General features: G+C 40.9%; 1 protein-coding gene across 3 annotated transcripts; it reads left to right on the top strand.

Moving 5' to 3' along the window:
* Positions 1 to 4,780: 4,780 nt before the first annotated feature.
* On the top strand, positions 4,781 to 15,527 carry LOC135502701 (latent-transforming growth factor beta-binding protein 2-like). Of its 3 annotated transcripts, XM_064795658.1 has the most exons (7): positions 4,781 to 5,371; positions 6,253 to 6,436; positions 8,351 to 8,568; positions 9,310 to 9,561; positions 10,726 to 10,980; positions 12,704 to 12,958; positions 14,215 to 15,527. In XM_064795658.1, exons 1-7 carry the CDS (start codon positions 5,284 to 5,286, stop codon positions 14,217 to 14,219), a joined length of 1,257 nt encoding a protein of 418 aa, XP_064651728.1. In that variant the 5' UTR covers positions 4,781 to 5,283; the 3' UTR covers positions 14,220 to 15,527. The 3 variants fall into 3 exon arrangements, with proteins under 3 accessions (XP_064651728.1, XP_064651727.1, XP_064651726.1); XM_064795657.1 differs by lacking the exon at positions 14,215 to 15,527 and having other exon boundaries at positions 12,704 to 13,511; XM_064795656.1 differs by lacking the exons at positions 12,704 to 12,958; positions 14,215 to 15,527 and adding an exon at positions 11,218 to 11,993.
* Positions 15,528 to 19,676: the final 4,149 nt, after the last annotated feature.

Here is a 19,676-nt window from a genome sequence, read left to right as displayed (position 1 = left end):
TGGGAGGCGTTTCTCGGAGTTGTGTAGCAGAGAGAGTATAAGAATACTCGGGCTTTATTTCATAGCCCAGGCCGGGGTATTCTATATTGTCAGACATGCCAAATGATGAGATAGCAATGACTGTGAGAACGATGAGGACGAGTGCAGCGAATATGTGTAGCTTGAGTTTGGCGAGGCGGCCTTGGGCGGCGAGGCGGTGAAAGTTTGCGATGTTTATTTTCATTTTTCTCCCGAATTGTCCTTAAACAAAAAAAGGCAAAGTGATTACACGACCAGGTACAAAGGAGGAGAAGACACAACCATAACACGATTATAAGACAATGCTCACCATGCTTAATATAAAGTGGCCATGTATTATAAGGACGATTGACAACTACACATTGGCTACTGTACCCTCAATGTCTTTGTGGTATTGAATGCCCACGAGCAGTTAGTTTGCAATTGTCTGTAAAGCCCGCAGCACACTAGCCGCCAACTTTGGCGACTGGAAGCGTTCGGCTGACGCCTCTCGACGCCAAAGTTGGCGGCCAGTGGATCCCGGTCAGAGCACGCCTGCGCAGAATTGACGTCCAGTAGCGTCGTTTCCGCCACTTTAACCCATCCTGGGCCATGCAGCGCGAAATCATGTGACATCAAGACGCAAGCTGATTGGCCATAGCCTCGCCGCCGACGCTAAGTCAGGCGGCAATCCGTAGCACACCTGGCTTCTTCTTGCGTTCAAATGCGGCGACACGCGTCAAAAATCAAACATGTTAGATATTTGGCGTTTAGTTGCGGCAAGTGGCGGCAAGTCGCGTTCGCTGACGCCGTTCGTAGCAGATTAGGGATTTTTCCGGCGTTCAGGACTCTTGCGGCAAAAAACGCCTGTGAACGCCGAAGTTGGCGGCTAGTGTGCGATGGGTTTAAGCGCTGTGTAGATCGCCTGATCATGATGACTAGAAACATACCTTTAAGTGCCCCTACGTGAGACACAACTCGAAATGTAACCAAACAGCTCTGAAAGTCATAGCATTTTTTTTCTCGTAACAAATGACACTTTTGTCAGGTCTACACACATCTCAGAATCCGTTTCAGATACTGACGAAATAAATATCTTCTTTTAGTTAAGCTTGAATTAACGTGGAAATCTACAATTTCTACAATAATCTTAAGATCTTCAGCCAAAGTATGACAGTGATCTTATAAAGATTTTTCATGCATGTTCGTGTATGAGAAACTCAACAAGATATTGCCACCGACAATCCTATCGGGATTCCGAAGTTGAAAAGGCGTTTACGAGACTACTTCTAAACTATGCTTTGAAATAGATAGAAATCCACACCTACCCTTTTAAAGGGTAACTCGTGTCAAATTTCACCATAATGTTTTAGCTGTTTTTGACAAATTACTACATCACTTTCTCATAAATCGGTAAGGTTTTCGAATCGAAATGCACATTTTCTAGAAATTGATGGTTCAATCCCGCCCGGACGGCTCGCTTCGATGCCGTTTTCGTTGATGACGTCACAACATGAACATTTTCGCGGTCGCGGTGGTTTACATTCAGCGATTTTATAATAAATCTAATCAAAAACGGAAAATTTGAGCTTTACATTTGTGATCAACAATTAAAAACAGACGTATTTCCGCAAAGTTGTAAATCACATCATAGTATCACTTCAAATATGGCGCCCAAAGACGTGGGGAAACAGAGTACATAACATCACATGTACATGTATGCGCTTTACCTCAATGTGTTGGCGTTTCCACAATAGACAGCAGTAGAGATACCATGACTTTTCAAAATGTTTAATAGGGCGAAAAACATTACAGAAAAACGTGTCAGACTGTCTTTCAGTGTTCACAAAACTAGGGGAAATACTCATAAACGAAAATATTCAGAAAACGATACACCGGTTTTGATCTCTTCACAGTGTACCTCAACTTCAAGGGATTACGCAAGAAGTGCACAAAGTTGCCAGTGACAGAAATCAATGGTGAAGGTCCTTCGCACTTTTTATGGCTAACCATCATGTTGCATAAAAAAGAAGAAGAAAAGACGCACGACTAACGTTTCAGGATACATTTTTCATTTTCATTGGCAGTCGAAAAGGAACTTTTTCATTTACCGATTTACCGCAGATCAGTAAGCTAGACTTGGTCTGAAACATGTGGACAAAAGGGCCTGCAATAGGGTTCCGTTCAGAAACTCGCGTATGTCTTGATGACGCATCAATTGTTTTGATACCGAGTGATGAGGGCATTGCATTGCTCGTACGAAGTTCGCTTTAACAGCAGTGCTTCCCAATTTCATATTTGAAAGCGCCGATAATTTTTTTCCTCGGACACTTTATACTACACGGACATAACATACAACACATTGGGTCCGCACTATCTCGAGACACCCATACCGTAACATTTGCACCTGGTCGAACCCGAAACGACTTAGAACTATTCACCGCGGGGAAGATTTAAAGCTTTCAATATATTCTCGTACAATAATCAAACTTTTACCAAACGTCTATCATATTCATTGAGGTAAACAATTGTAATACATTTCAGGATTATTATTTGCATTATGGTATGAGTGGATTATCTATTTTATATCAATATGCATGCGTGCACTTGCCCCGTTTCGCTCACTTCATTTGACAAAATTCATTATTGTAGGAATTATTCTGTTCGTTACCGTGTGCACGCTGCGATTTGCTTAGATGTTTCTTGCTTCAGTTTTTACGTTAAAGTGATACGATGATGTGATTTACAACTTTGCGGAAATACGTCCGTTTTTAATTGTTGATCACAAATGTAAAGCTCAAATTTTCGTTTTTTGATTAGATTTATTATAAAATCGCTGAATGTAAACCACCGCGACCGCGAAAATGTTCATGTTGTGACGTCATCAACGAAAAACGGCATCGAAGCGAGCCGTCCGGGCGGGATTGAACCATCAATTTCTAGAAAATGTGCATTTCTATTCGAAAATCTTACCGATTTATGAGAAAGTGACGTAGTCATTTGTCAAAAACAGCTAAAACATTATGGTGAAATTTGACACGAGTTACCCTTTAAGATACTCCAAGGCCTAGTGGATTGGACTGATTGCCTCAGATCGTGGCGCAGACCTATGACCAGAGACACCACTACTTGCAGTCAACTACCATTGGTCGATGGGATTTTAAATGAATTGAATGGGCTGTATTACCAGACAATCGTGTAGGGCTTTATTCATGGCGTGACCGAGGCGGAGCGAATGGACAATGCCCATTCATCACGTTTCTCTGATTTTAAATATTGATTTAAAATCTGTGTGGTGGAGAACATTTCCAAGCATCTTCCCGATTTTATAATTAGAATCATAATAATTGCCTATCGCTTCGCTGGTATACCATCATGGATGTTAAACCCATTATGGAAAACAATAGACTCGCCGGTCTGTGTGGCATAAAAATTAAGTGGTGTGAAAGAAACCACGTGTCCCTAAAACCCTATAAAGTTTCTTGGACATGGTTCAGCGAGTCTTTTGTTGCACAGAATAATGTACTCAGTTTGATGAACCAGAAGTAACCTCCTTGCGCTTGACCGGAACTGTTTATATCGACGTCGTTCATTGCAATCTGAATGTGGTGAAATACCACATCCACGAAACTGCAAGACTTTTTTTTTGGGGGGGGGGGGGGGTATTCTATGAATTCAAAAAGGTTGTCATATTGCATTTCAAGACTTTGTCTGAAAAATTCCCCCTAAAACAAAGTGATTTTGAGGTGGTTGCATATAAAAAATTGCTGTATGACCAGGTTTGTTCGTGCAGACGATAATTTGAAACGAGGTGAGAGTTTGGCTGAAAATCGAAATGACTATTCACTTAAGTAATATTTGTGAAGTTGATGGCCGATATTAAAGATGATATTTGTGGATTTATAGCTCCATTTATTCAGCATGGCTACATGGTAAATGTCAATACACAAGAAGGCCTCTAGTTCCTGTTCCTGTTGTAGTCGTTGTTACAAGGTAGACCAATACTAGGTTGTGGTTGTTGTAACAATGTAAACTATAACATCACAATATTCAACACGGTTACAGACTCGAAGATCTTCAGTAAATCGCCACACATACAGGCATTTTGTTCGAGCATTCTTACAGCGTACATTTGCGTGCATTATACATGCAATACGCGTGCAATAGAAGCCAATACTGGCAGAGAAACGTTGCTTGAATATTATGGCTGCATTGGAGAAGGACGGAGAAGTTGAGACAAGACCACTAACGAATATTCATAGGTTGGAGGGTCGAGGCCTATCAATTAGACGAGTGCATGTTTTTAACTCTCAAGTACATATTTGGAGAGGTATTGAAAAAATATTTGCTGTGGCAAGTCAACAGATATAAAGAAATTATTTGATGAAAAAATTAATTTCGAATTTTGCTAATTGGGTAATAGGGGACGTGTTTTGAGTTTTTTCTACCAGTTGGCTGAAAAGAGTGGAAATATCAGTCTGTCTAATTTGTCGATTATCAAAAAATTTCCGTGGTGAACTACCAGTTTATTTTTCACCATTGACTTGCCCGACTGTCCGGAATAACATAATCTAAATTTCAGATTCACAACCCCACGCAGTATTTGATGCGTCGCGGTCAAACATTGACAATTTAACTGCTAAAAGGCTTAAAAAATCAATTGTGGTCTTGTCTCAGTTGGCCAATTGCGGAATATCATACTATTTCGAAATATTACATTGTCTCGTATTGTAATTGTAAATAGAAACATATAAGCTTCAAACCATTTCGTTAATAATCTGTATGCATTATCCACCGTTAATAATTAGCGTGATAATTTTCAGAGAGCATTAATCATATATCATTAGACAAATATTACATATCAGGTAAATATTTTAGGATGATTTCATGGACTCTTTGTTCGCCTGACGACAACAAACCTAATATTCGATTTCGAGTTTGCGCATGCGCTTAAAGCATGAAAATGCAATGCCTGGTCAGTAGCCACCTTTTGAACAGTCAACGCAATAAAACAGATCAGTAGTTCATTTAGTTGTTATTGTCAGACAACGAGAGATACAAGCGGCAGCAATTGAAAGTGTAAATAAATCACTTTATTTACTTATCAGGGGTTTGTAAATGGTTTATTCGGTTTGGTGTACACCTCTATAAACGGATCAAAAATCTTCAAAATTGTAAGATTCTTAACTAAAGATTCTGATTATTTTATCGAGTGTTTCGACCAGTTATGTCATTCATATTGGAAGTCTGACAGTTTGAGGAACTCACGTCTGTTCTTCTGCAAAGATGGGGGTTTCATTTCAAAGTGTTTTTGCAAGTCAAACGAAGATGGGAATCGTGCGGATGAGTTACTGGTTTCTACTACTGTGGAACGGTGAGTATGCAATATCCCCAAAATGGCATTCATTTTATTTGTCGGGACAACTTGGGCGTGGGATTTACCTGGCCAGGAGGACAACACCCTTGTTTAACATCATGCCGTCGCATGTGTAGTATCCCATCATTTTCTCCGTTATTAAAGACATAATGCGTTTTATTAGGCCCTCTGACTGAGGTTCATTCATCCCTCCCCTGTCCCTACCTGCCCAAAGAGAGAATTGACAAAAGCAACGATTTCATTAGCACATTTTTTGTGGGAACTATTCCCTAATGATATAATCCTCCCTATAATGGTACCACCAAAGGTTAAAATGGCACAATACAATTATGCACAAGGCTGACTATGCTCCAAGAGAACATTCACTTGTGGTACCCAAGCAGGGATGAGAGGTCTGTCCAGTCACGACCTTTGTTATAAAGAATCTTCACAGGCACCTTCTATGCGGGTAACACCGGTAATCTTTGACTCAGCGTTAGCCCTCTTGTCACTGAGACCCGTAATAACCACTGCAAACGAGCGATTATCGTCGCAGCGATTGAAATCGTTCCTTTGCTTGGCGTTTAAAAGGATACGCCGTTCGTAATTACTTGTGGTCCAGTTAAATAGAAATCCACTAATACACAATGCCGTAGTGCGGTAATTATGAATTCAAATTTCTTGAAAATTGATATTTATAGTATTTGAACATGTATATCTGTTTACACAAAGGCAATGCTGAAAATTATATTCAGTGTATGAACGCAATTGAAAGTATTCACATTCAATTACAAATTCAATTTTTTTACGAACGACATAGGACTTTAAAGCTTCCTAATTTAGCTATCTATGAGGAAGGAAAAAACGTTTGGTGTTATTCAAATCTCTGCCGATTTCAGGTGTATGGTGCGCATGCCCAGAAGGAAATTGGGTACAGAGAAAGGCAAATGAGGCCTTCTTTCGCTACGAAAGAGAAACTAAGGACTTTGCCAATGCTGAGAGTTCATGCGTTCAAAACGAAGGCAATTTGGCAAGTTTACATAACCAGGAGGAATTTGACTTGGTTGCTACAATACTTGAAGAGTAAGTTATTAATGATTATGACATCACGATTACTCTTGAAAGGCGTCTTATCAACTTTGTCCATAACTCCATGTATCTTCAAATGTTTTTCTGAAATTTTGCACCCAGATGGTATTTGCGGGAAGTGGATCGTCTGTGGGAGAGCCCTGATTTTTATCTGTGCAAGCCATTTAATATCTAGAAGGGATCTGGTTAGAAGGACATTTTTACCATGTATTGTGCCGTCGTCAAACTTGGCCGTTCAGATTCAGGAGTTCCTCCACACGAGGGATTCGGGTGGTGGATTCCTAGCAATCGAGGAGATAAATGAGATATTGGAATATCTATGTACATCTTAGGTGACTTCCTCGGTTGATGGGAGTCTACCGCCGGAGTGCCTCATGTGGAATGTGCTAAAATTTATATCTTTTCATTAATTTACCTGTTCATAGCTAGCTAGAAATTTGAATTTATTGTAAATAATTGTGGCTCTATAATTGCTGTCAACGCACTGCGTTTTCACCGTGCATTTTGTGTATTAGCATGTATGTATTGTACTTTGTACGAATAAACATACATAATAACATGTTAATCACGAAACTACGATGATTGGCAAATAAGGAAGCCAGACATTTTATACTTTTTACCAAATTAACATAATTTTTTTTCTCATCTTTATCTCGGACAAACATGTAACACGTTTTGTCTCAGAACACCGACTTTTTTATTTATTGTTGAAGCTGTATCGATCATGCACTAGCGGTAGTGTGCCGTGCGAACCTTAGCAAACTAACTTGCTTTCCAGTTGACTACCCGTGTAGGAATGAAATAAATGCCCATGGCCGTCACGAGTTCAATTATCAAAGCGCATAAAATAATCCTTTTTTATGGTCATTCTATCCTTGCTAGGACATTTCAAACTCATATACACCGGCAGCTGTCTCATTTCGTCGCTTTCACTGGAGAAAGCACTTCGTAAACGAAACTCAAATGCCTTTACATCCGAAGTGAAATATTCGTGTCTGAATTTGTGACGTCACTTGCTTTCTCGTGGTCTTTGTGTAGGAAAAGCACTTCCAACTTTGAATCGATTCTTGAAAGAATTTTCTCCAACGTCAGTGTAAATCCACCATAAGTTACGTCTTTGACGCCAAAAACTACTTCTTTTAAACCCGATTCTACCTTTTTTTTCTTTTGCAAATTCAAGTCATTCAAGCTTTAGAGTCAGTTACAAACATACTCTATCATGTCACCGAGCTATATCAATTCGAAACATGGAAAAAAAAATCGTACAAATGTTGAAATTATTAATTGAATCAATTATCATTAGTAGAATTATGTTGGCCAATTCACTAGGCTGCCACCTGCTCGACCTCTTCTCAAGCACCATTTGGTGGTGACGCGGACTGATTTTTCAATATGGCGACGTTAAATGGTATAATGGTATCAAATGGACTACGTCTACATCGTTTCAGAGTAACCCAAATCTCATCTCCAGTAACCCCTCTAATATTAGAATGAAAGGGTAGCTGCCCCTAGCTACCCAACATCATCATGTTATCCTTCGGCAACATTACTAGCAGCATGTATTAGCCGCGGGTAGAACGGGAGGATAGAACGGAAAGTTTTCCCCGCCCACCCATCCACTCACCCTTACCAGTGCGAATCGGAGCCGAGGATGGTATGAAGCCTTTCCATCCCTACCTGCCAACTCTCTTTTGCCACGGTCTCTGTTTTCTTTTTTCCCCGACCAGGAATTTCATGGCTGGAATTTTCTCACCCCCAGTACTGATAAACAATGGGCTTCACTTTGGATCGATGCGCTATCACGAAAAACTAAATACGCCACAATTGACCAATTCTGTGTAGCGGGTGTTACTTGCCACTTTAAAGGCTAACCCTGACGTCATAGTCTATGTTCGCTTTGTAATTCAGATGCGGTGCACAGGACGCTTGGATCGGTCTGAAAGACCCAGCCGGCAAGAATCTAGAGTGGACGGACGATACGCCAGTGGATTTCAAGATCACTGATACAGAAGTAGATTTCAATGAAGAGCACGAGGAGTGTGTCCGAATGAGGCAAGAGAGGCGTAACCCGTGGCAGTGGTGGGATAAAGATTGTACTTCCGAGTATCCATACATATGCAAGAAAGGTTCGTACAACTCATCAAGCACGCAAGCCTAGTGTTTCAGCCTACACAAACATGCATCCCGTATAGACATGGTAGGGCTTTTTTTCAGGGATTGAAAAAACAACTTAAGGTTTGTTTATTAGCTCAAAAAGCTGATACATATTTTTTTCTTTACCTGGAAAACCTCCAGGGGTGCATATTTGTGTTGACTGAAAAGAACACCCTAAACGGGAAGCTCAATTGCCGAATTATGAAACCAAATACTGATAGGGACATCCTCGGGGCTGAGAAGTGCTGTCCTTAGAGAGGCGGCCTGATTAGAGGGGTCAAATGGAATGGCAACAACAAATTAGTGTCCTCTGTAGGGCGATTGTCCTTGAAAAAGAGGTGTCCCCTAATTAGGGAGGTTCTACTGTGTGATGAAGCTATTACTTGATCGCTTGTTGAAAACTGTTTCTCGATTATATTGTTATTGATGTTTACATACAATACGAGATCGCCGTCTCGCCAATATTGGTAAGCGTTTCAGCTCATCAGGGGCCTGTTTCATAAAACTTTTTAAAGGAGTTCCTTTAAGGAACCATAAAGGAAGGAGTTATTTAAAATTTAAAGGAACAAAATCAGAGCGTTTCACAAACTGGCTTGAAGGTACCTTTAGCCTGCCCTTCCTTTAGCAGGTGAATCTACGGTTCACCCACCAAGCGCCCATTAAAATTTATGAAACAGGTCCCAGGTCTTTAACTTTCTGAAAATCTCTAATAGATATAAACGAGTGCACCACAAACGTCCACAACTGCGATGCAAATGCCACCTGTACCAATACGAAGATGTCTTTCACTTGCACCTGTAAGGATGGCTTCAGAGGGACGGGTACAACATGCAGCGATGTTGATGAGTGTGCGACGAGGGTGCACAACTGTATCTTCATCGCCAACTCCGTCTGCACCAACAACATTGGGTCCTATACTTGTCCATGTACAGATGGTTATAGGCAAAAGGGGATGGCGTGCGAAGGTAAGTTGATTGAAATAACTAACTTACACTTGTTGGATCAGTTTCCACTATTATTTTACATGTTGAATCGGAGCTCAACTGATATCTTAGCTGCTACAAATTCCTTCTCTAATGGCACAACGGATTGTATGCCGAGCCATGATTTCAAAAACACTGGTCAAGAATTAACTGAGCTTCGTAATTGCACTATGCGCCTATATATCGAAGCCTCGTTTTGAATTCAACGGTAATGGTCAAGCCTGCAGCACACTAGCCGCCAACTTTGGCGACAAGAAGCGTTCGGCTGACGCCTCTCGACGCCATAGTTGGCGGCCAGTGGATCTCGGTCAGAGCACACCTGCCCGGAATTGGCGTCCAGTAGCGTCTTTTCCGCCACTTTAGGCTGCCATTTTGAAATCATGTGACATCAAGACGCAAGCTGATTGGCCATAGCCTCGCCGCCGACGCCAAGTCAGGCGGCCACCCGGAGCACACCTGGCTTCTTCTTGCGTTCAAGCGCGGCGACACGCGTCTTGAAAATCAAACATGTTAGATATTTGGCGTTTAGTTGCGGCAAGTGGCGTCAATCCGCATTCGCCGACGCCGTTCGAAGCTGACTAGGGATTTTTCAGGCGTTCAGGACTCTAGCGGCAAAAAACGCCTGTGAACGCCGATGTTGGCGGCTAGTGTGCTGCAAGCTTTAGGCAACCAAAACCGCTTAGGTTGGTGTCAAATATGGAAGCAGACACAAAGCATTCAAAATCACAATATTCATTGTTAAATTTGAGACGTTTTAGAATAGATGACCTTGGCCTCGCCTCTGCTTTGGCCTACATATTGCCCAATTCGTTTCCGTATAATTTCTTTAGTCAATCAGTTTGTCAATCAATTGTTTAAATCACAGAATTCATCCAAATCGCTTTGGTCCTTGGATAATGAAATGATATCATTTCGAAAGCTAAGGTACATACGACTTGCCTTTGCAACCAAGGTCGGGCCTGCTATTCAACTTGCTATTGTAGCAGTTTTGAACTGTCGTCATTGAAGACACTGACAAAAATACTTTGTTTTGGTGAAAACAGGTCAATAAGAAGCTGATGATAACGTGCATAAATGACGCCGAGCTGATGAGGTATATTGCTGATAATAAACACTTAAAAATCTGTCTATCTTTGTCTTCTTCAGATATAAACGAATGCAATACAAGCACGCGCAGATGCGATACAAACGCTGAATGTACCAACACAGAGGGTTCCTTCACTTGCAAGTGTAAAACAGGCTATCAGGGCGATGCAAAGACCAGTTGTACTGATGTCGATGAGTGTGCAACAGGACACCACAATTGTACCTCCATCGTCAACTCTGTCTGCGCCAACACAAATGGGTCATTCACATGTCCATGTAAAACTGGCTACGAGAAAGGTGTTTTTAGCTGTGTTGGTAAGTTATAAAATCAAAGTTAAAAAAGATGATAATCATAATCATATAAAATCGCTAAATATTCGTAAATAATAGAGTTTAAAATCTCTATATGTTTATCTCGAAACGAGAAGTTTTAGATTCAGATTTTCAGAAACTTGTTATTGATGTTTACATACAATACGAGATCGCCGTCTCGCCAATATTGGTAAGCGTTTCAGCTCATCAGGTCTTTAACTTTCTGAAAATCTCTAATAGATATAAACGAGAGCACCACAAACGCCCACAACTGTGATGCAAATGCCACCTGTACCAATACGAAGATGTCTTTCACTTGCACCTGTAAGGATGGCTTCAGAGGGACGGGTACAACATGCAGCGATGTTGATGAGTGTGCGACGAGGGTGCACAACTGTAGCTCCATCGCCAACTCCGTCTGCACCAACAACATTGGGTCCTATACTTGTCCATGTACAGATGGTTATAGGCAAAAGGGGATGGCGTGCGAAGGAAAGTTGATTGAAATAACTAACTTACAATTGTTGGAGTAGTTTCCACTATTATTTTACATGTTGAATCGGAGCTCAACTGATATCTTAGCTGCTACAAATTCCTCCTCTAATGGCAAAACGGATTGTATGCCGAGCCATGATTTCAAAAGCACTGGTCAAGAATTAACTGAGCTTCGTAATTGCACTATGCGCCTATATATAGAAGCCTCGTTTTGAATTCAACGGTAATGGTTAAGCCTGCAGCACACTAGCCGCAAACTTTGGCGACAAGAAGCGTTCGGCTGACGCCTCTCGACGCCATAGTTGGCGGCCAGTGGATCCCGGTCAGAGCACACCTGGCCAGAAATGGCCTACAGTAGCGTCTTTTCCGCCACTTTAGGCTGCCATTTTAAAATCATGTGACATCAAGACGCAAGCTGATTGGCCATAGCCTCGCCGCCGACGCCAAGTCAGGCGGCCATCCGGAGCACACCTGGCTTCTTCTTGCGTTCAAGCGCGGCGACACGCGTCTTAAAAATCAAGCATGTTAGATATTTGGCGTTTAGTTGAGGCAAGTGGCGTCAAGCCGCGTTCGCCGACGCCGTTCGTAGCTGACTAGGGATTTTTCAGGCGTTCGGGACTCTTGCGGCAAAAAAACGCCTATGAACGCCGAAGTTGGCGGCTAGTGTGATGCAAGCTTTAGGCAACCAAAACCGCTTAGGTTGGTGTCAAATATGGAAGCAGACAAAAAGCATTCAAAATCACAATATTCATTGTTAAATTTGAGACGTTTTAGAATAGAAATTGATATCTCACTGTCGGTATTGATTGTCTCACCAAATCTTCTCGAGTGGAACTAAAATGTTGGCCAAGACCTTGGCCTCGCCTCTGCTTTGGCCTACATATTGCCCAATTCGTTTCCGTATAATTTCTTTAGTCAATCAGTTTGTCAATCAATTGTTTAAATCACAGAATTCATCCAAATCGCTTTGGTCCTTGGATGATGAAATGATATCATTTCGAAAGCTAAGGTACATACGACTTGCCTTTGCAACCAAGGTCGGGCCTGCTATTCAACTTGCTATTGTAGCAGTTTTGAACTATCGTCATTGAAGACACTGACAAAAATACTTTGTTTTGGTGAAAACAGGTCAATAAGAAGCTGATGATAACGTGCATAGATGACGCCGAGCTGATGAGGTATATTGCTGATAATAAACACTTAAAAATCTGTCTATCTTTGTCTTCTTCAGATATAAACGAATGCAATACAAGCACGCGCAGATGCGATACAAACGCTGAATGTACCAACACAGAGGGTTCCTTCACTTGCAAGTGTAAAACAGGCTATCAGGGCGATGCAAAGACCAGTTGTACTGATGTCGATGAGTGTGCAACAGGACACCACAATTGTACCTCCATCGTAAACTCTTTCTGCGCCAACACAAATGGGTCATTCACCTGTCTATGTACAACTGGCTACGAGCAAGATGGTTTTAGCTGTGTTGGTAAGTTATAAAATCTAAGTAAACCTTCCTACTATAAAATCAAAGTTATTAAAGTTGATAATGATAATCATATAAAATCGCTAAATATTCGTAAATTATAGAGTTTAAAATCTCTATTTGTCTATCTCGAATCGAGAAGTTTCAGATTCAGATTTTCAGAAACTCCTCGTCATAACATCTCCCTTGGTGATGCGTCATGCCGGTAGCCCCGAATATACACAACGGATCGCAGGTTGACGATTACAACGCACGCACAGGTAGGTTTGGAAGAGGAAACCTAAAATCAAATATAATTAAGAAGATAGGGTAACGGACGACATACGACGGATTGAAAATTTGAGGTAAGTTGGTTCTACTTTCGGACTTCATGAGAAATTCTATGTTGAGGAGCATAACGAGTCGAAATGGTACGTATTGCCTAGAGTGTTGCACAATATTTGCGGTTGACCTTCCTTGAGGAACTATTAAAACTATACAACCGGAAAACCTCTCCGATCCAGTTATTCTTGACGACTTTCTGCTGATATCGGTCTTGCTGCGATGTGTCATTAAAAAAAAGTCGCCTACCGGCAAAAGGAATAAAAATGTCGCTCGAGTGGCGGTTGCACCTGGTCTCGTTTCCATATACAACCGATATTGACCGAGTTAATGGTAAAAATATACACTGGAGTCGGCTGCAGAGCTTGACCACACCAGCACGAGATCACACACCGAAGGAATAAATGCACACACAAGTACATGTGCATGTAGGCTTGGATGAGGAAAAAAGAAACTCGCATATCAAAAATTAAATCAAGATAAGAATATCGAGTCACGTCGATACGACTGCTTGAAATGGTCAGGTGAGAGGGTTCTGTTTTCGAACTTAATGAGAAATTCTATATGCCGAGGAGCATAACGAGTCGAAATGGAACGTATTGCCTAGAGTGTTGTGTAAAATGTTTGCCTTTGACCTTATCGCATGATGATCGTAAAAAAAACGGTATCACGGACGTCCTTGACGATATCGTTATATCGTTTTAAGAATGACCAAAATTAGTTGTTTACCTATCAAAATAGTAATTCTTACCATTTTGATGGTATTTTTCACATGGTTCAAATACTACCTTTTTAGGGGAAACAGCTAATTAATGGTTAATATTTACTTATTTCTCAGTTCGAGCGATAGGAACTACCAAACTAGTTGATCTTGACTAATGAATTTTGTAAAAGACTGCATATATTACAAGGAGTTGAATATATGTATATTATTTCAGGCTGACCTTCCGCTGTCACTGTTTGACACTACTTCGATCAGCCATTACGTCCTGGGAATTATGTATGGACATGTTACCCAGTGCACTAGTTAACATACTGCCCTAGCGAACGGACTTGGAACTACTCTCCCAGAGACACTTGCTTTCATCGCCGTATGCTCCCACTTCGCAAAGTCTTAGTTTCCTTCATCACCTCACACGGCTACATTCACAATGTCAGACGCCGTAGGCCTAAGTCGTTATCCCCAAACGTAGCAGTACGTAAGACTTCAGTATATTTAAATATGTCGAGGAGGTAACATTTCTTAATTGTGACGTCACGTACAAATGCGCTACAATCAAAGCGCCTAAAACAGTGAAATGCACAGTCAAAACCGCTGACAGGAGGCGTGGTATTAGTTGTTTTTATAATTTTGCCGGTAGGTGGCGTCCTTTTGACCACGAATATCGCTCGGTTGGACATATCTGCGTTAAACAAAACAGAACGTTACGAAGACCAGCTATATGTTTGGGCTTTATTTCAATCGGACTTTATTACTTTCCAAATGACGGCTGATAACATGGGCTTGAACGATGTCAAAATGGCATCGTCACCATTGGAAGGTATAGAGTGGACCCCCTCCCCCATCAAAGATTTGATATACACTTTCTTGGATTGTCGTTCTGACATTATTCTGACGTCATTTAGATTGATGTCAGAATAGTGTCTACTATTAGTAGTAGTAGAAGTAGTGACAGCATATGTCATTTGATATGTAAATACGACATTAATCAACGGATCGATATAAATCTGATCACAACAATAGCGTTTAATCTCACATCATGCTGTGGAAAACGAGGTCAAATGATGTTTTATCCCGGCAGACTTTACAATAAACCGTCAGTATGACATTATCAGAACATGTCACATTATCAGAATATGTCAGACTGAATTTTCTTGTTTACATATAATTATATCAAGACCTTACCTATTCGTTTAAACATATTGTGATATGGACTGTCAGGCAGCGTGACAATATCACAGGACTTCAATTTCACTCCGCATCCGCTGTTAGGTTTATATTGAAATGCACGACATTTTGGGTATTTGTTACACATAGCAATGCACAGGATAAACGACAAACCATGACGATTGACGGTGTAAAAATCATTCCCATGACAGTCACCCCTGCGATGTGTATAGCCAGCGGGAACAGAGAGCAGATCTGTAATGATATTCAATATTCGACACAACTTACGTACGGTTCGCCCCTTTTTAAAACAGTACTGGTCATTGCACAGAAAACAAAGAAGAGCAGCAAAACAGCATACTTGTCTGGTGGACGTTAATTATACTCCGATTATTCTTGTGGTTCAAATAACTTACTTTTTCGAAATTGGACAACGATTGAACTGTAGAATTAAACATCGTCATTTTTAAGTTGAAAACTATTTTGGCAGGCAAACTGTTTGCGGCTAATCTTATCGTTGAGGATCGTAAAACAACTACATATCTGGACTATGTCCGTGTATCGTTAGGGAAGACCATGCGAGATCAAATATGGTTGCACCGACTGTGAAATTAGTTGTTTACCTATCAGAGTGGTAATTCTCAATCATTTTGATGGTATTTTTTTACTTCATTTTTTCATGTTTATAGGTGAGACAACTACATCTAGGTTGAAAAAACGAGCTCGTTTTGATTCTTTCAAATGCATGCGCACTTGGTTTTGAGTCGATACGACAGATGTTACGCGAGCTATGGGCAAACTAGACAATAGGGTCAGCTTCTGAGCTCTGTGGTTAGCCAGTCTTGCCACACGTACCCACCGGGTTAATATTCGACATAACTTACGGTTGGCCCATTTTCCAGTACTGGTCTTTGCACAGAAAACAAAGAAGAGCAGCAAAAACAGCATACTTGTCTAGTGGACGTTCATACACCGATTATTTTTGTGGTTTAAATAATTTACCTTTTTGAAATTGGACAACAATCGAACTATAGAATTAAACATCGTCATGATTACGTAGAAATTTTCACAAAAAACTGCAATTATATATAACACCTGTCCTATGATCTAACGACCAACTCATAAATGAATGTTTTTGGAGTGCAGTCACCAAATAGCATTCCACGAAGTTACTATTTATAGCTCACAAGGTCATTTGAATAAGATATTGATGACGTTTTAGTCACGTGACAGTCGGACATCGACACTTATTTCTACACATTTGAGCTTTTTTCAAAGTCAGTTATCTTTGACCCTGCATTGTTTTTAGCATGAATGATACCATAGAGTCAGAGAGAGAAATATTCAGAACAATTATGTAGTATTTCCAACACTCGGACATGTGCCAGATTGAATCTAACTGCCCTAGTTAGAAAGCCTGAATCCATTACGAAACCGCATGTTTGTCCGACATTGCCTGTAATTCAGCGATGGAGTAATAGAGGGCAGCAGCTTCAGTGACCTCATCATCGCGGAATGCTATTAACATGAGCGGTAGGTTTTTAACTGAAACATAGCCACACTGAAGAATAAAATTCCAAGATTGCGGAGAATCGGGCAGTGGAATCGAACATGTCCAACCTGTCAAGGAAAATCTGCAATATACACGTAGTTAAAGAAATAGTGTTGTTGGAGTCATCCGCCTCTGACGTTGTGTTCATACCTTGTAATATGGTTCTTCAAACACGAATTGCAACACAGATAGAGAGAAATACACTGCAGGTTTGTCCTGTATCAAACAAATTATAAATTAAGAGTACATATTTTGTGCGTGCACTTGCCTTTACACTTTACGTCTTTCAAAGGTGGCACCACTGACCCATGCTATCGACGCTATTTGTCACCGTTGCTCCAAACTGATTGAATGTGAAGCATCAATGTATTTTTAATCATTCAATGGACCACATGTATCGATCAGTTAAACAAAAACGCACGAAAAATAATGCAATAGATTTTATGGATCAATCGATTTTACGAATAATCATATCGATCTAAGAACGGCTTGTATCGGGTAGACAAAATAAATGTTTCGCTTTTGAATGTTAATTCTTACAAGAAATTTCAAGAAACATGTGTTTGTGTTGAGCACGGTTTTTGCCTAACCGACGGGCATATCACCACCGACTTATGTCTAAGTCACTGACACAGGTCCCGGTAGTACATTTAGGATGCCCGATATTTAATTTTGGAAGCAATTTTTCAAACAAGGCTGACTATCAGCCATCAGATTGGCCAATTTGATGCTTCGATCGATCAGTGGGGAAAGGGGTCAAAGACTATAAAACTCTGCACGTACGTACATTAAATGTACACTTTAAACAGAACCGAAGTGATGATTGATACTATTGGTACTATGAATACATTTGAATATTCTTGGTCTTGCACTTGGTTTAGCCTCAGCAAAGAGCTTTGGCATACAGCCCAGTGATCGGAACCGCTCCGATCCAGTTATTCATGACGGTTTTCTGCTGATATCGGTCTTGCTCCGATATGACATTCAAAAAAAGTCGCCTACCGGCCAAAGGAATAAAAATGTCGCTCGAGTGGCAGTTGCACCTGGTCTCGTGTCCATATTCATCCGATATTGATAGAGTTAATGGCAAAAATATACACTGGAGTCGGCTGCAGAGCGTGACCACACCAGCAGGAGATCACACACCGAAGGAATAAATGCACACACATGTACATGTACATGTAGGCTTGGACGAGGAAAAAGAAACTCGCATATCAAAAATTAAATTAAGATCAGAATATCGAGTCACGTCGATACGTCGATGGAGAAGAGAGGTCGTCGATACGACTGCTTGAATTGGTCAGGTGCGAGTGTTCTGTTTTCGAACTTAATGAGAAATTCTATATGCCGAGCAGCATAGAGTCGAAATGGAATGTATTGCCTAGAGTGTTGCGTAAAATGTTTGCCTTTGACCTTATCGTTGAGGATCGTAAAAAAACGGTATCACGGACGTCCTTGACGATATCGTTATATCGTTTTAAGGATGACCATGCGTGATCGAATATGGTTACACCAACTGTAAAATTAGTTGTTTACCTATCAAGATAGTAATTCTAAACCATTTTGATGGTATTTTTCACATACTACCTTTTTAGGGAAACAGCTAATTAATGGTTAATATTTACTTATTTCTCAGTTCGAGCGATAGGAACTACCAAACTAGTTGATCTTGACTAATAAATTGTGTAAAAGACTGTATAGTACAAGGAGTTGAATGCATGTAAATTATTTTAGGCTGATCTCCCCCTGTCAGTGTCTGACACTACGTCGATCGGCCATTACGTCCTGGGAATTATGTATGGACATGTTACCCAGTGCACTAGTTAACATACTGCCCTAGCGAACGGACTTGGAACTACTCTCCCAGAGACACTTACTTTCATCGCCGTATGCTCCCACTTCGCAAAGTCTTAGTTTCCTTCATCACCTCAAACGGCTCACTCTAAACCGGGCGGACGCCTGACGTGTTCAAAAAACAACAGAATGTGTTTTATTCATCAACGCTAGTGTTCACGTCTTGAACATTGCTGTTCTGAGTTTCCACACCATGTGTTCGAATGCGTTCAGTGTGCGTAACATAAGTGTTCCAAGTTGGAACATCCGCGTCACATTGATTTAACTATTTGAAGAAAAAAAACTAATTTTTCCGTCCGTTAGTCATATTAATCAGCTATTGAGCTTAACACTGGTGTTCAATCGTCCGTCAGAAATAGAACGACAACTGTTCAGAAATGTTACGGGGCCGTTCATTATTTACCGCCACACGCATGCGCAGCGGAAGTAAGCTGACAGACGTCGATTTGATCAGGAAGATCACCGAGCAGCTGCCCATTGCGAGAAGCCCCGAAATCCAAACAATCCGGGTAATCATTGAATATTTATAGATCATCGTCGTGTGAAGTATAATCTGTAGCATTCATATATCAATTGTTGTACATCATTTTTTTGTAACACAGTGTGTAAAAAGTTGATTTTGGCCACGCCCATTCAGAATCGTACGTCGTAGGCCTAATGCACTGTACGTACATGGCAAGCAAGCGCATGCATCGCACGCAAGCAGTTGGCTACAATACAATACATTACGGGTTGTCGACAACATCAGGAAGCTTATATCTCTTCCTCACCACTATCCTACGCCTGCTACTTGGATATGTCATATATATTGACAAGCGCTACAGCTAATTTGACCATTCAGGCTCAGCGGTGTGCATCAGCCTGATGAGTGATGTCCATCAGGTGTGTGCATGCATCACTCGTGCACCATTCAGCACTGGTGTTCAGTTTCATAATGGTCATGTTCTGCTGCAGCTCATAAGCATGCAGCTATAGCTGTGGACTTGACATTGTTCAGCGTGTCTATGGACATTCTGCCTAGTAGTATACACATAGCATCTTATCTTTTGACTCAAGTGTTAAAAATAAAATTGGGCCTAACTTCACTCAGTTGATCATGGTCCGCA

Source organism: Lineus longissimus, chromosome 19 (genome assembly GCF_910592395.1).
Source record: "Lineus longissimus chromosome 19, tnLinLong1.2, whole genome shotgun sequence".
In the NCBI taxonomy this organism is placed as follows: Eukaryota; Metazoa; Nemertea; class Pilidiophora; order Heteronemertea; family Lineidae; genus Lineus; species Lineus longissimus.
This window is presented reverse-complemented; position numbering and strand designations above follow the sequence as displayed.

Excerpts from the sequence above, each read along its gene's own strand:
- LOC135502701 (XM_064795656.1), top strand. The coding sequence starts at position 5,284 with ATGGGGGTTTCATTTCAAAGTGTTTTTGCAAGTCAAACGAAGATGGGA. Across the intron at positions 5,372-6,252 it reads GTTTCTACTACTGTGGAACG|GTGTATGGTGCGCATGCCCA; the intron begins GTGAGTATGCAA and ends TGCCGATTTCAG. Across the intron at positions 9,562-10,725 it reads AAAGGGGATGGCGTGCGAAG|ATATAAACGAATGCAATACA; the intron begins GTAAGTTGATTG and ends TGTCTTCTTCAG.